The sequence below is a fragment of the Orcinus orca genome, chromosome 1 (assembly GCF_937001465.1).
Source record: "Orcinus orca chromosome 1, mOrcOrc1.1, whole genome shotgun sequence".
Lineage (NCBI taxonomy): Eukaryota > Metazoa > Chordata > Mammalia > Artiodactyla > Delphinidae > Orcinus > Orcinus orca.
In genome coordinates, this window is record NC_064559.1 from 156,081,698 (window position 1) to 156,094,792 (window position 13,095).

Consider the following 13,095-nt stretch of genomic DNA (forward strand, 5'->3'; position numbering starts at 1 on the left):
GACAGATATTTCTCAAAAAAATGTCCAGGGCTTCCCTGGTGGCGCAGTGGTTGAGAGTCCGCCTGCCGATGCAGGGGACACGGGTTCGTGCCCCGGTCCGGGAAGATCCCACATGCCGCAGAGCGGCTGGGCCCGTGAGCCATGGCCGCTGAGCCTGCGTGTCTGGAGCCTGTGCTCCGCAACGGGAGAGGCCACAACAGTGAGAGGCCCGCGTACCGCAAAAAAATAAAATAAAATAAAAAAATGTCCAATACTGCTAGGAAATAATTCAAGGAAATTTAAGAATAACACAATGCACAGATTTAGTAGATTTAGCTAACAAACTAGGACTAAATTGTGTAAGACAGTAAATGTGCTTAAAGGTTCAGAGAAAGGTTAAGCATATACTATTCATCACTTTCATTTTACTCTTCTCCAGTTATTCTAGCTTTGTCTTGTCAGGGGTAAGCTCCTTTAGAGTATGAACTATGCCTTTTAACACTTTTGTGGTCAAATATGAGGCACAAAAGTGTACACATTTCATGAACTTTTGATAAAATGAGGAAATATTTCCAAGGTACAGGTAGAACTAAATGGGGAAAAGGAAGAAAAACCTAAGTCTTCTTTCTAATACTAACTCTGAAAGCATATTGTCCTTTGTGAAGCATATACCATGCGCAAGCAGGGACAGACAGACAGAGTGGTGCTCACCAATCCATCTGCTCTTCAAGAGCAGTGTGGGGGCTTCCCTGGTGGCGCAGTGGTTGAGAGTCCGCCTGCCGATGCAGGGGACACGGGTTCGTGCCCCGGTCTGGGAAGATCCCACATGCCGCAGAGCGGCTGGGCCCGTGAGCCATGGCTGCTGAGCCTGCGCGTCCGGAGCCTGTGCTCCGCAATGGGAGAGGCCACAAGAGTGAGAGGCCCGCGTACCGCAAAAAAAAAAAAAAAAAAAAAAAAAAGGAGCAGTGTGGTAGACCTGGGATGTACTCAGGACCATCACCAGTAGCTTCCGTCACAGAGCATCATGCTGCTTGCTGATAATGGAGGACAACTGATACTGAGGTTGGAACGTGAGCAAAGGAGAGAAGGTTGACAAGGCTGAACACCATGTGGTAAGTGCCAGTCAAGAACCAGCAGGCCCCATAAGACAAGGAAGATAAGGTTATGTCTCAGGAGTCATCACCCCTGATTTGGGGCTAGGGATCAATAATATGTCGACCTTAAGGACTCTGGCATTAATTTCCCCACTCATCAAGGCTCAACATTCCACTGACACTTTGCAGTGTAGGATATGTTTTTTATCTATATTGTCTCATTTCAGCTAACGTGGAGTTTGGTGACCACTTCTTGGTTTCAGAATTCAAAGAAGAAATTAGAAATTTGGGATAATGGTACAGAGTCAAAATAATCATTAATGGAGTAGAAATACTTGGAAGAAGCTAAAGTAATTCAGAACATTTTTATATCTGCAGCAAGCAACATTGAAAAGAACACAAATTTAGAGTATTCTTATCCCCCAAATGAAACTTAAATGAGATAATACATGTGAATATTCTAGTAAAGAACCTAAAATATAGTAGATGTTGCAATCCATGCTGATCGTATCAGCATTTTTTACTTTTCTTGCTCACAGCAGTGCTCAATTATACATGATGAGTGAAAAAAAAATCCTGGGACTGGTTAATAATGATCTTTATTTTCATGCAAGTTCTTATAAATTTTTTCTTTATATCCATTGAAGACCCCAAAAATTACATATATATATATATATATATATATATATATATATATAAATAATACATATATAATTCAATACCTGGACTATGAAGTAGTAAGACTGTGTACTAAGTGAGGTTATAGAACTGCTTTCTCCAGAGTCTTAAAAATAGGCCAGATTCCCATATGTCAAAGATGGAGCAATTGTGGTCCTGCTCAAGGGTAAAAGGAAGCAATGAGATAATCACCCAAATTCCTTCCAGATTTAGGATTGCGTAAATACTCTGATTAGTGACAACACATTGAATATTTACTATTTGTCAGATATTTTAAAAATAATCCCAGAGTCAGTATTTCACAAGTGTTTCTTAAATCTTCTACCATTAATCCACACTTCATCATAACTTGGGTTTTCAAAACCAGAACTACACATTCATCTGACCAACATATGAAATCTACAAATAACTGAAGATAAAAAAAAAAATGTTCAGTGGGTTTAGATATAAACTGCATCCTCTGCATTGTTTAGCTTCATCATGAAAATTACTTTAATTTCAATGCTGGAATCAAAACAATCCAGTCTTCTTAAAAGATATCTACTGTAAAGTAATAACATGTTTTTGGAGACTTCTAAGTGCATATCTTGGAATTTCTAACTTAAATGCAAGGTTTGGAAAATACCAATTGTTGATCGTGAAAGAATGGTTACATTTCATCATGACAAAGAGGCAAAAATAAAGTACTTATGCTCTTATTTCCTCGTGTAAATTACATATGATGCTTAAAAACAGGAGCACATAATTTTTAGGATTAGTGAAAAAGTCATTCAAATACATATGTGTGTATTTTATGAAAAGAAATTTTCATTGAATGTTTCATGAAAATAAATTTGAAAAATATTAAACATGCACTCAGATAAAACAACAGAAATAAATATAAATATAGACTTAGGAGTTAAAACAAACTGTGATACAACTTTTCTAAGAAACAGAAGAAGAAGAGTGTGTGAGTTGGTAGGTAAAAACGGGTGAAAATGAATCATGGTCATAATTAAAGTTATTTTATAAGTTTGGTGGTTAGTGGATTCTTTAAACCTATATTATGGTACATCATACTAAAGTCATGTGTTTTGTTTTTTAGCAATTTGCAGAAAAATTTTTTTAACTTAGCTAGAAAAAGATCGCTTTAATAGCATAAGTTACCTCAAATACCATTTAATTGTTCTTTGTGTAATGTGCTGCAAGAAAACTTGTATAATGCAGGGGTGAAATTGGCTCTTTAGTCATTTTAAAATTTGGGTTCTTTTGAAAAGAAAAAATTCAGTATTTATAGCTCTACCTTCCTAGCACATCAAAAATCTATTCTAAGTAAAAGAAAGGTCATGTTATTATATTCAGAAACTCTACAATAAGGAAATATTACCAAGGTTTTATGAAGATTTACCACTATCTGAAAATCAGTTATTTAAAATTAAGTATCCTTCTTGTCAAATTATTAACCCAACTAGTAAAACATATGAGTCTATTATCTAAGTATATGTTTTCTCACCTTTATTCCTTTTATGAGAACTAACTAACAATATACCTATATACCTTCTCCTATTCAGTTACACTACTTAGCAAACTATGTGAAAATACACACACATTAGGGGTGGGGTAAATCATGAGACAGAAGACTTCCTCAAATCACTACATACTTATATATAAACCTTCTGTTTATTAAATGCTACCACTGGTAGGTGTTGAAAAACTAACCACGTGGACTCTACAAATATGAGATTACAATTAAATAATAAGATTTAACTCATCAAAAAGATGACCAAAAAATGTTCCCCAATAAAGCAATTATGTGAACAACAGTGCATTGTCAGAAAACAAAAATAACCATATCATTTTTAGCTAGGTAAAGTATGTGTACTGGCTTTAACATGTGGTGTCCATCAAAGGCAAGTTACATATTTCCAGGGGTAACTTGAATTTGCCAATATACTGTGCAGTAGATTAGGCAGACAAACATTTCAGACGAGTAAAAACACAGAATTCAAGTAAATATTAATTTTTGAAAACCAGATATCCTCAGTTTATAATGTTGGTTGGCAATCTAGTATGCAGTCAAAATCCCTGTGCTAGAAATGTCTTCAAGAGGTAATAGCTCCCTGCACTGCTATGGTCCCTGGTAAATAAAAATTATAGGTACCCAATTTTGAAAGGTATATTAATCTGAAAGAAAATATAACCTTCAAAGAAATCTGAAAAGGCCTACCAAAGTTTTAAAATTTCTTTTGTGCTTTTCCCTGTATTCGGTTATTATACTGGTTTAAGGAAGCTACTCTCTTGTACATAACATATATATTAAAGGTGGCAGCCTCAATACAGTTTTTACAGAGGGTTCTGGAATTTACTTGGGCATTCCCAAGTAAATTGGGAATTTATTTATTATCTATAAATTTTATGTCACTTCTTTACAACAAGAATTTCTTAAAGATAATAGCAATTTGAATCATAAATAAAATTAATTAACCATGTAATTTCAGAAGTGGGAACTTAGTTTTCCCTTGCCTTAAGTACTGTAAAGATAGAGGCGATAAATCAAAACCACTAGTTTACATACTACAAAAAATGGCAATGCTGTAAATTAAGTTTGACTTTATACATTGTCTCAAGAAATGAATCCAAACTAAGATTGAATCACTTATCCCTGTACCAAAAATATACTATTAAAAAACATCATCAACAACAACCGCAAGATACACACAAAAAAGTCAGCAATCACCTCAACAGAGATTAAACAAAAAAACTGAATTTTTATAACTCCTTCAATACTCGGTTGCCCTAGAATTAGCTAGGTGTTTTTTTTTAAAGCAGTAATTTTAAAGACTCTCTACAGTGAGAGGCTCATTTTATCTGGAAACAGCTAGTGGCACAGTGATATTAACGCACAGAGGACTATGTATTCTTCAGCTGACCTGCTCGCCATTCATCTCACACATGTGTTCTGTATTATGAACAAAATTCAAATGTCCTATTTGCTACATTTCTAAATCACTGTTGCTAATGAAAAGCACTCCAGACACCTCCAAGTCCCATCTTACCACGTATGAGCCACAGTGAAGCGACGACGCTGCCGAATGCTTTTATTCACCAGCAACTTTCTGAAAAAGCATGGTGAGTTCCTTGGCGAACTGCGTGGAGAAATTTTAGGAGATGTAGGTCTGTTTCCCGGTAGTCTCGGAAGCTCAAGTTCTAAGTGCATTTGCTCCTTGAAAGTCTTTATGTAAACCTCAGATTCAAAAGCAGTAAGTTCTTTTGAAGAATCTTTTGCTGTCATGTCTTATATGGAGTGCTGGCTTTCACCATCCAAAACAAAAACCTCAAACATAGCAGAGACACAGCTGCAGGTTAGGAGGCTGGTAAGTCTGCAAACTGTTCTCAGTTTAATTTAGGAAGCTGTGGCTCCAGTGTAGGAGCTGCTTAGAGCAAGAACTGCATAATCGAAGAATGGCAAGTCAGCCTGTCACAAGGAGCTTTATCAGCCTGGCTTTGCCTCTGAAAATGCGCCAAAGTGCTTCCTATGTCAGTAGCCTCCTTGTGGATGAGGTCTGTCTGCAAGCTACACACTGACACTCGCTGAATTCATTCAGCTGAATATATCAACTCATGAAATATTCATGAGGGCTTCTGATAAATCCTTTGCATGTATTTTTTAAAAAAATCTTTTCAAACATGCTGCATCCACTAATGGATAGTAAGCAAAGCCCAGTCACCTATTTTTGTTTGCACAAAGAGCAGAACCAGAGCCCATCCAGCACGTGCGATGTTTAAAGTCTTCATTCAGAATTATCTTTCTCTGTAATGCACACAACAGTAACTCCACCTACCAAATGCTTATTGGCCCAGGACTATTTAAACAACTGCACTCTGTTTCCCCCTCAACAACACTCTCCATTGCCCAGATTTTCACATTTGTGAAGCCACGCTCATCATCAGTGAAAACATTAAATCAGGGATTGTCAAAAAGTCTAGCTAAAACAGCCCCCCCAAATTCCATTCCTGAATGAAAGAGCTGATTTGCTGAAGTTTTTTTTTTTCCCTCTCCCCTCCAAAAGATCCAAAACCACATCCCTATAGAAAGTGTCAGCTAACAGGAAAACATTAGATTTGGTTCATTCCCCTAAGGAATTTAAAGACTAATCTTTAATCCAATAAAAATTGCCCTCATTCTTCTGCTTAACTTCATTGTCCCTGAGGTGCCCACAGCAGCCACTCTCTGTTAGATGTAAAGTCACTTCTGAAAGTCAAAGTTCCCTAGAATGGAAATGGAGGTAACAACCAGGAGAGATGAATGCTCCCCGTCACACCTGCAGGGTCCAAAGTCAAGCATCATGCATGTGTGTGTGCACGCATGCACGTGCAGGTAGATGTACACAACAGTGTCTGTGTGTGGGTATCTTTACTTGCTAGTGCGTGTGTACTTGGTTCACAAGGGCATGCCAGTGAGACATATGGGCAGGGGAGTCCAAAAAAATGTCTCAAGTTCCAAATCAGATCACTGTAACCTGAAATATCATTTAGAAATATACTGGCATGCAGCTTCTACACTTTAAAAGAAGTAAAAAGAATATTTTAGTGCTCTAAGTGTACAGATGCTGTGAAATTCTGTACCTGCAATGTCTACTACTAGGGCCAGCCTGATCTCACACAAATTTGGCAAAACAGAACTGGGGCTAGTCAATGTGAGTGACAGCTAGGAATGATTCACAGTAAGACTTCAGTGAAAAAGCAAGAAATTCATTTTTTCCTCTAAGGCGTGAGAACTTCCACCTTTATAAAATCATTTACATATGTCATATACTCTGGCTGAATATCTAAAGGGCTGAATAAGAGCAGACAATGACCTGTGTATAGGAAAAAATAAACCCCACTCTAGCCCTTGGGGGAAATGGTTTAAACTTAATGGGAAGGATTTAAACTCCAAGTTTACAGGTACTGCCTTGGAAGGATATAAGTATTGCAACAGTACCCTAAAATATATTATGAACAAAGGCAAAGTCATGGAATTTTAAAGTTTGAGTGAATCCCAGTAATCACCTTGTTTGGCTCCTGATTTTAAAGACAAGGAAACAGACATAGAGAACTTCAGTGACTTGTCCAAAGTCCTGTTTGTAGTTGACATTAGAGCAAACGCTAAAACCAAGGCTTTCTGATTCCCAGTTGAATGTTCTTACGTTATACGATAAGAGAGGTCAACATAGTCATTTTGCCCAGCAAAGCCCTAGCACACGCACTTTATATATTTGAAGATATTTTAACTGCTCTATTTGAGAATAAATTGTTAGTAATGTCATGAGAGAAAATATAGTTAAAGCTATCTATTATTTACTGCATTATGAAAACAAAGCTAGGACTTTCTTCCAACAATAATGGGATATAAAACTGGAATGTGAGAATATGTGAACCTGCCAATATTCAGAGTGACTTATTTGCAAAAAAATGAAATAGCAATTTGAAGTCTTATTCACTTTTTAAGGCTGCCAAAACACTATAAGCATTTTAGGGATTTTTAAAAATAATGGCTCTCAAAATTATGGCAAATTTCACCACCCAGATTTAGTATGTGAACTGGGATTCAGATAAGGAAATGTTGACATAAACTTACCTAAAGCAGCATAGCAGTACTATTATAATTACTTTCTAATTCTTACTGTCAACTTACGTGACATTATGTGACACTTCACATTATTCTCTCTTTGCCTACTATGACAGCCAATGTCCCAGTTAAAGAAATTTTGAGAATCATCCTAAGAATTAGAATTCTCAAAAATATGTAAAGTCGGTTAATTCTACCTACTCTAAATAACATTTAGGAATACCAAAGACAGCTAATTGAAATACAAAACTTAAAAGATAACCAGACTGGGCTTCCCTGGTGGCGCAGTGGTTGAGAGTCCGCCTGCCGATGCAGGGGACACGGGTTCGTGCCCTGGTCCAGGAGGATCCCACATGCCGCGGAGCGGCTGGGCCCGTGAGCCATGGCCGCTGAGCCTGTGCGTCCGGAGCCTGTGCTCCGCAACGGGAGAGGCCACAACAGTGAGAGGCCCGCGTACCGCAAAAAAAAAAAAAAAAAAGATAACCAGACTGTTTCAAAGTCTGAATTAGTTACCTCTAAGAAAAGGAAATGCATGTTTACAGATATATGCACAAAAGTTTGTTTCTAGAGTCAAAATACTATAGAAAAACTTGATACTGTGTTAAATATTGAAATCAAAGATGAATATAGACGGTAAAAAACAGGAGATGGTATCTAAGAAAATGTAAAACAAAAGCACAGTAAAAGCAAATAACACCCTGCCATAGTTTAGCAAAGAATATACTGTTTTGAGAGAGAGAGCCAGAGAACAGGAGAAAAAGCCAAGAAGAAAGCAAATGAGTTATTGTGCCCTTCTGAGTGCCTCGGAAGGAGCTAAAGAACCATAGTGAAAACCCTCCTGTCCACACATAATGCTTAGCTGTTTCTCCTCAAAGGGAGAAATGAGTAACTGAGTCAATTTATTAATGTGCAGATAATTCACCTTGGGAATTACTTGAGAATTCCAATTACAGCTAGGTCTCAATTTTAAATAATGAAATTCCTGGTATCCACATCCTGTCAAAGCAACAAGAATCAAGAATTATCATCATAAAGTATCATTCAAGGATCTGAATAGAGCTTTATGGTCAATAACAGTCAATAATGTATTATGTATAAATATTATGGACAAATCAAAACGTTGATTTTTCATTAAATTGAAATGGAAAGCAAATTAATTTCAACCAAACAAAATGATAAACTTACAGTGCAAGTATTATAATAGTTAAAATGTTTTTTTAAAGGTAACAGCTTTGTAATCAATTTATTTTAAGTGAAAATAATTGTACTCTTTTTATATTCAATATTTTTCAGACTTTAAAAGTTAACTTGGAATATATTTCCTCTGAACTGAGTGACTAATTTTTAACTAACTGTTCTTATAAAACTAAAGTATTTTAAAGGCATAAAACTACTGATTCTGTGCAATAATATTATACATAACAGTATTAAATGCAATATAACATGGCTCACATCTACTGTAAATACAAAGCTAGAGATTTGAAAAGACAGAGTTTATTCAGAAGTTTCTTTTTAAAGAGGAACAGATTTAAGACTGTCAATATTAACAGTTAAATTACTGTGGATTGTATCTTTATTTATATCATTATTCAGTTCTCTTTATTTAAAACAACACACCATCTGAGCACCGCCATTAGGCTCTACTCAATTGAGTAGAAAATACACAAGCTCTTCCTTCAGTCAGACAAGGTAGTAAGTAAATACAGAACAGCAAGAAACAACTGTTGCCTCTTTCAACAGAATACCCTACTCACCACAGACAGCAACTCATCCCAATTTCTCTATTTCAGTTAGCAGAAATGGAACTAGAGAATTATTCTAACATGATTGAAGAAAAGACAACATTCAACTGAATGAAAATATTAATAGTTGTCTAGCCATCTTGGAGAAGAACAATTAGCTGACTACTCTTAAGAATTAAGAGATTATAAAGAAGGAATTTACATTTATTGCATACCTCCTGGATGCCAGATATTATTGTAAGCATTTTTAATAAGTTGTTTCATTTGGTTCTCATTACAAACATATCAGACAAGTGCTATTGAAATGCTTGTTGGACTTCTCCCTAGTATTAAACCATGAGGTCTTTTAGGGCTGGGTTGAGTCTTGTTCATTTCTAGAACATGGAACAGAGTTTGGCACAGAGTGGATACTCACTAAATTTTGTAGACCGAATGCATGTTATTTTGCCCATTTTCCAATGAGAATATCAAGACACAAAATTGCATAGCATTTAAGGAGTTGATCCTACACCAAGCTTTTTATAACAGAAGATACCTAATGAGACAGCAGAGGGAATGCAGGCTCCTAGGGTGGTCTAGTCATGTCACTAGAAGTATATGTTCACAAGTACTAAATGCTTTGAGTCTGAAGTTATCTAGCGTGTTATTTTTATACGATGATATGAAGGCTTCACTTTTATCCATATGATACAATTAATTACTCATCATTAGTAAACTGATGTTCCAGAAAGATCAGTTTTAGCCTTAACCACCTTCAGTGTCACCTGAATCCTAGAGAGGAAGTGGGAAGCCTGTACTCTAAATGCTTGAGCATGGTATCATAAAGTTCTCAGAGATTATCCTATTTAAGAAACAAAAACACTCCAGTGGCTCCACATTACACTCAGAGTAAGAGCAGAAGCCCACACAATGGCCTAATGTACTCCACAAGCACTGGATTCATCTCTCAGAATGTTTCATAGTATACCATAGTACATATTTTCATTTGTCTCCTGAACTAACCTATGAGCTCTCTAAGGACCTAAGCTATCAATATTTTACTTATCTTTGTATCTCCAGAGCCTGAGATTGCATCTTGATTGATTAGTATTTATTGATGGAAAATATGAATAGAAAATTAAGGTACTGCCCCAAATCATGTTCTCCTGTTAGTCTCAGATTTTTCTTTCTGTCTTGAAAGCTAGTTCAGTCAATATCCTAACTTCTTATACTTGATCTTACACAGGATTTCAAAATGAACTTCCTAAATCATAGCCATTTGGCTATGTTTTGCCATTTTAACTAGCATTTCTTTGTTCTTTAAAAAATTATTATTATCATTATCATCATTATTATATTATTATTAATATTCTCACTGCAATGCAAAAGCAGAATACCTATGCATTGCAATCTCTGTTCATTTGGTGGTATACAGGCAGGACAGACTTGCTATGCCCTCTCTTCATACTGCTTTCTGGTTTTGGCAGAGTAATTAGGTGCTTCTTTCACAAGGCACATTCTATGAAGGGAGACTGCAGAGACAAAAAAAAACTAAGGGAGCTCCTCTCTTTGTTTCTCAGGTCATTGTTAACATCAAGATATATTAGCAAGGATGAGTCAGATACCTATATGCAAGGAGAGAAACTCTTCCCTTGGTGTTTTAAAATCTGCATCAAAAGAGGGTACTCCAGTTCCCAAAGATAATACTAGCCTGTCAGCAAATTACCTTAAAGGGTGATTTCAAATGAATACGATATTAGGGACATATATGTTAAGTACAAAGGCACATTTGGGAAAACCTCTTTCTCTAAAATGAGCTTTCATCTTTTTGTTACTTTCCACCCTGTCAGCAGTCTTCTATGAAACATGTAAGAAAAAATGGTATAGTATTAATCTACAGTTTAAAATTTTAAATGTAAATAATTATCTCTGTAAGACCAATTAATTATGATACTACAGAGATCATAGAAAGAGTACAGCACACATGAAAATTAAGTCAAATTCATTCCACTGCTCTTAAAAAGAGAATAATTTTCAGGGATCCATTTTCTGTTTAAGTATACATTTGCAAGCTAAACAAAATTTTCCTAAATTAATATTTTAATTGCATGAGTCTAAAAAGGGTACAGAATACATATCAATATGGAAAATATTTCCAAAATAGTGGGTTAGATCAAGATTGGCTCACTTAATTTCAAGATTTGTTTACTTATTACACATTTTGTTAATTTTAAATCTATTCATATTAAATTTTTTAAATTCAGTAACATTAATAATGATGGCTTTTTGACTCATAATTAAGAAAATAGAATTTTATCTACCAAGAGCGACTAGTGTTAAGAATTAACTCAAATTTAATTTCATATAAATATTTCATATCATTAACACTGTAATATTAGCATATGTAAAATTCAAGACTGGAGACATATTTATATAAGCATGCTGAGCTTTGTAGCAAACACTTTTAAATAAAATATATATTTTGGGGGCTTCCCTGGTGGCACAGTGGTTGCGAGTCCGCCTGCCAATGCAGGGGACACGGGTTCGTGCCCCGGTCCGGGAGGATCCCACATGTCGTGGAGCGGCTGGGCCCGTGAGCCATGGCCGCTGAGCCTGCGCATCCAGAGCCTGTACTCCGCAATGGGAGAGGCCACAACAGTGAGAGGCCCGCGTGACACACACACACACACACACACACACACAAATATATATATATATATATATATATATATATATTTTGTAAAGTTCCCTTGGCTACTCTTTTATTTCCTTTGCTTTATTTTAAAATGTATCATACAATATGATTAACATTTTTGGTGCACTGTTCTATGAAATTTAACACATGTATAGCTTCATGTAACCACTACTACAATCAAGATACAGAACAGTTCTGTCACCCCCCAAAATCTCTCTTGTGCTGTACCTTTATAGTCATATTCTCCTCCACTCCTAAAAGATGGCAAGCCCTAATCTACTCTCCATCACTATAATTTTGTTATATTTATTAATAGCTTATTCCTTTTTACTGCCAAATAGTATTCTGCTGTATGGATGTACCACAGTTTGTTCATCCATAGAAGAACACTGAGCTGTTTCCAGTTTGGGACAATTACAAATAGACCTGTTATAAACGTCCATGTATAGGTCTTTCTATAAATATATGCTGTCCTTCCCCTATTGTAAATACCCAGGAGTAGGATTGCAGGCTCATGCGAAAGTGTACATTCATCTTTACAACAAAATGTCAATCTGTTTTCCAGAATGGTTGCTTCATTTTGCATTTCCATCAGCACTCTATGAGAGTTCTCAGTTGCTCCACAGACTCACCAGCACCTCTTTTCATTATTTTTTATTTTAGCCATTCTAATAGATGTGTAGTGGTATCTCATGCTGATTTTACTTTATATCTCCCTAATGGTTAATGTGATTATCTTTTTGTGTGCTTATCTGCCATCAATATATCCTTTTTGGTAATGTATCTGTTCAAGATTCTTGCCCATTTTTTAGTTAGGTTGTTTCTTTTTTAACAATTGCGTATTCTTCCCCAATCTGCCCACTAGTATTTACTTTTCAGAGTTCTCAAATAGCAATCCACGCATTTTATCCAGGATTTAAAGCTGTATTCAGTGGTTGAAACAAAATGGAATGTGATTACTCCCAACTCGCCTGGAACCAGAACCTTTAATAGAACACAGTCGTCCCTCAGTATGCACAGGGGATTGGTTCCAGGACCCCACACAATACCAAAATCTGCAGATGTTCAAGTCCCTTATATAAAATGCTGTAGTATTTGCATATAACCTATGTACATCCTCCTGTATACTTTAAATCATCTCTAGATCACTTATGATACCTAGTACAATGTAAATACTACGTAAATAGTTTTAAATACAATGTAGATGCTGCGTAAATAGTGTAAATCGTTGGTAGCATGCAGCAAATTCAAGTTTTGCTTTCTGTAACTTTCTGATTTTTTTCCAAATATTTTCAACCTGTGGTTGATTAAATCTGTTGATGTGGAACCCACAAATCA

General features: G+C 36.0%; 1 protein-coding gene across 3 annotated transcripts in view; it reads right to left on the reverse strand.

The window, feature by feature from the left end:
• Positions 1-13,095, reverse strand: part of PDE4B (phosphodiesterase 4B) — a 600,461-nt gene that overhangs the window by 394,680 nt on the left and 192,686 nt on the right. The window contains exon 1 of one of the 3 annotated variants that reach the window (XM_004280773.4): positions 4,787-5,227. The exons of the other annotated variants lie outside the window; for them this stretch is intronic. Coding sequence (XP_004280821.1) covers positions 4,787-5,022 — 236 coding nt within the window. The 5' untranslated portion in view covers positions 5,023-5,227. Of the gene's footprint in view, positions 1-4,786; positions 5,228-13,095 lie in introns of those variants that run through there. 3 annotated transcript variants of the gene reach the window in all.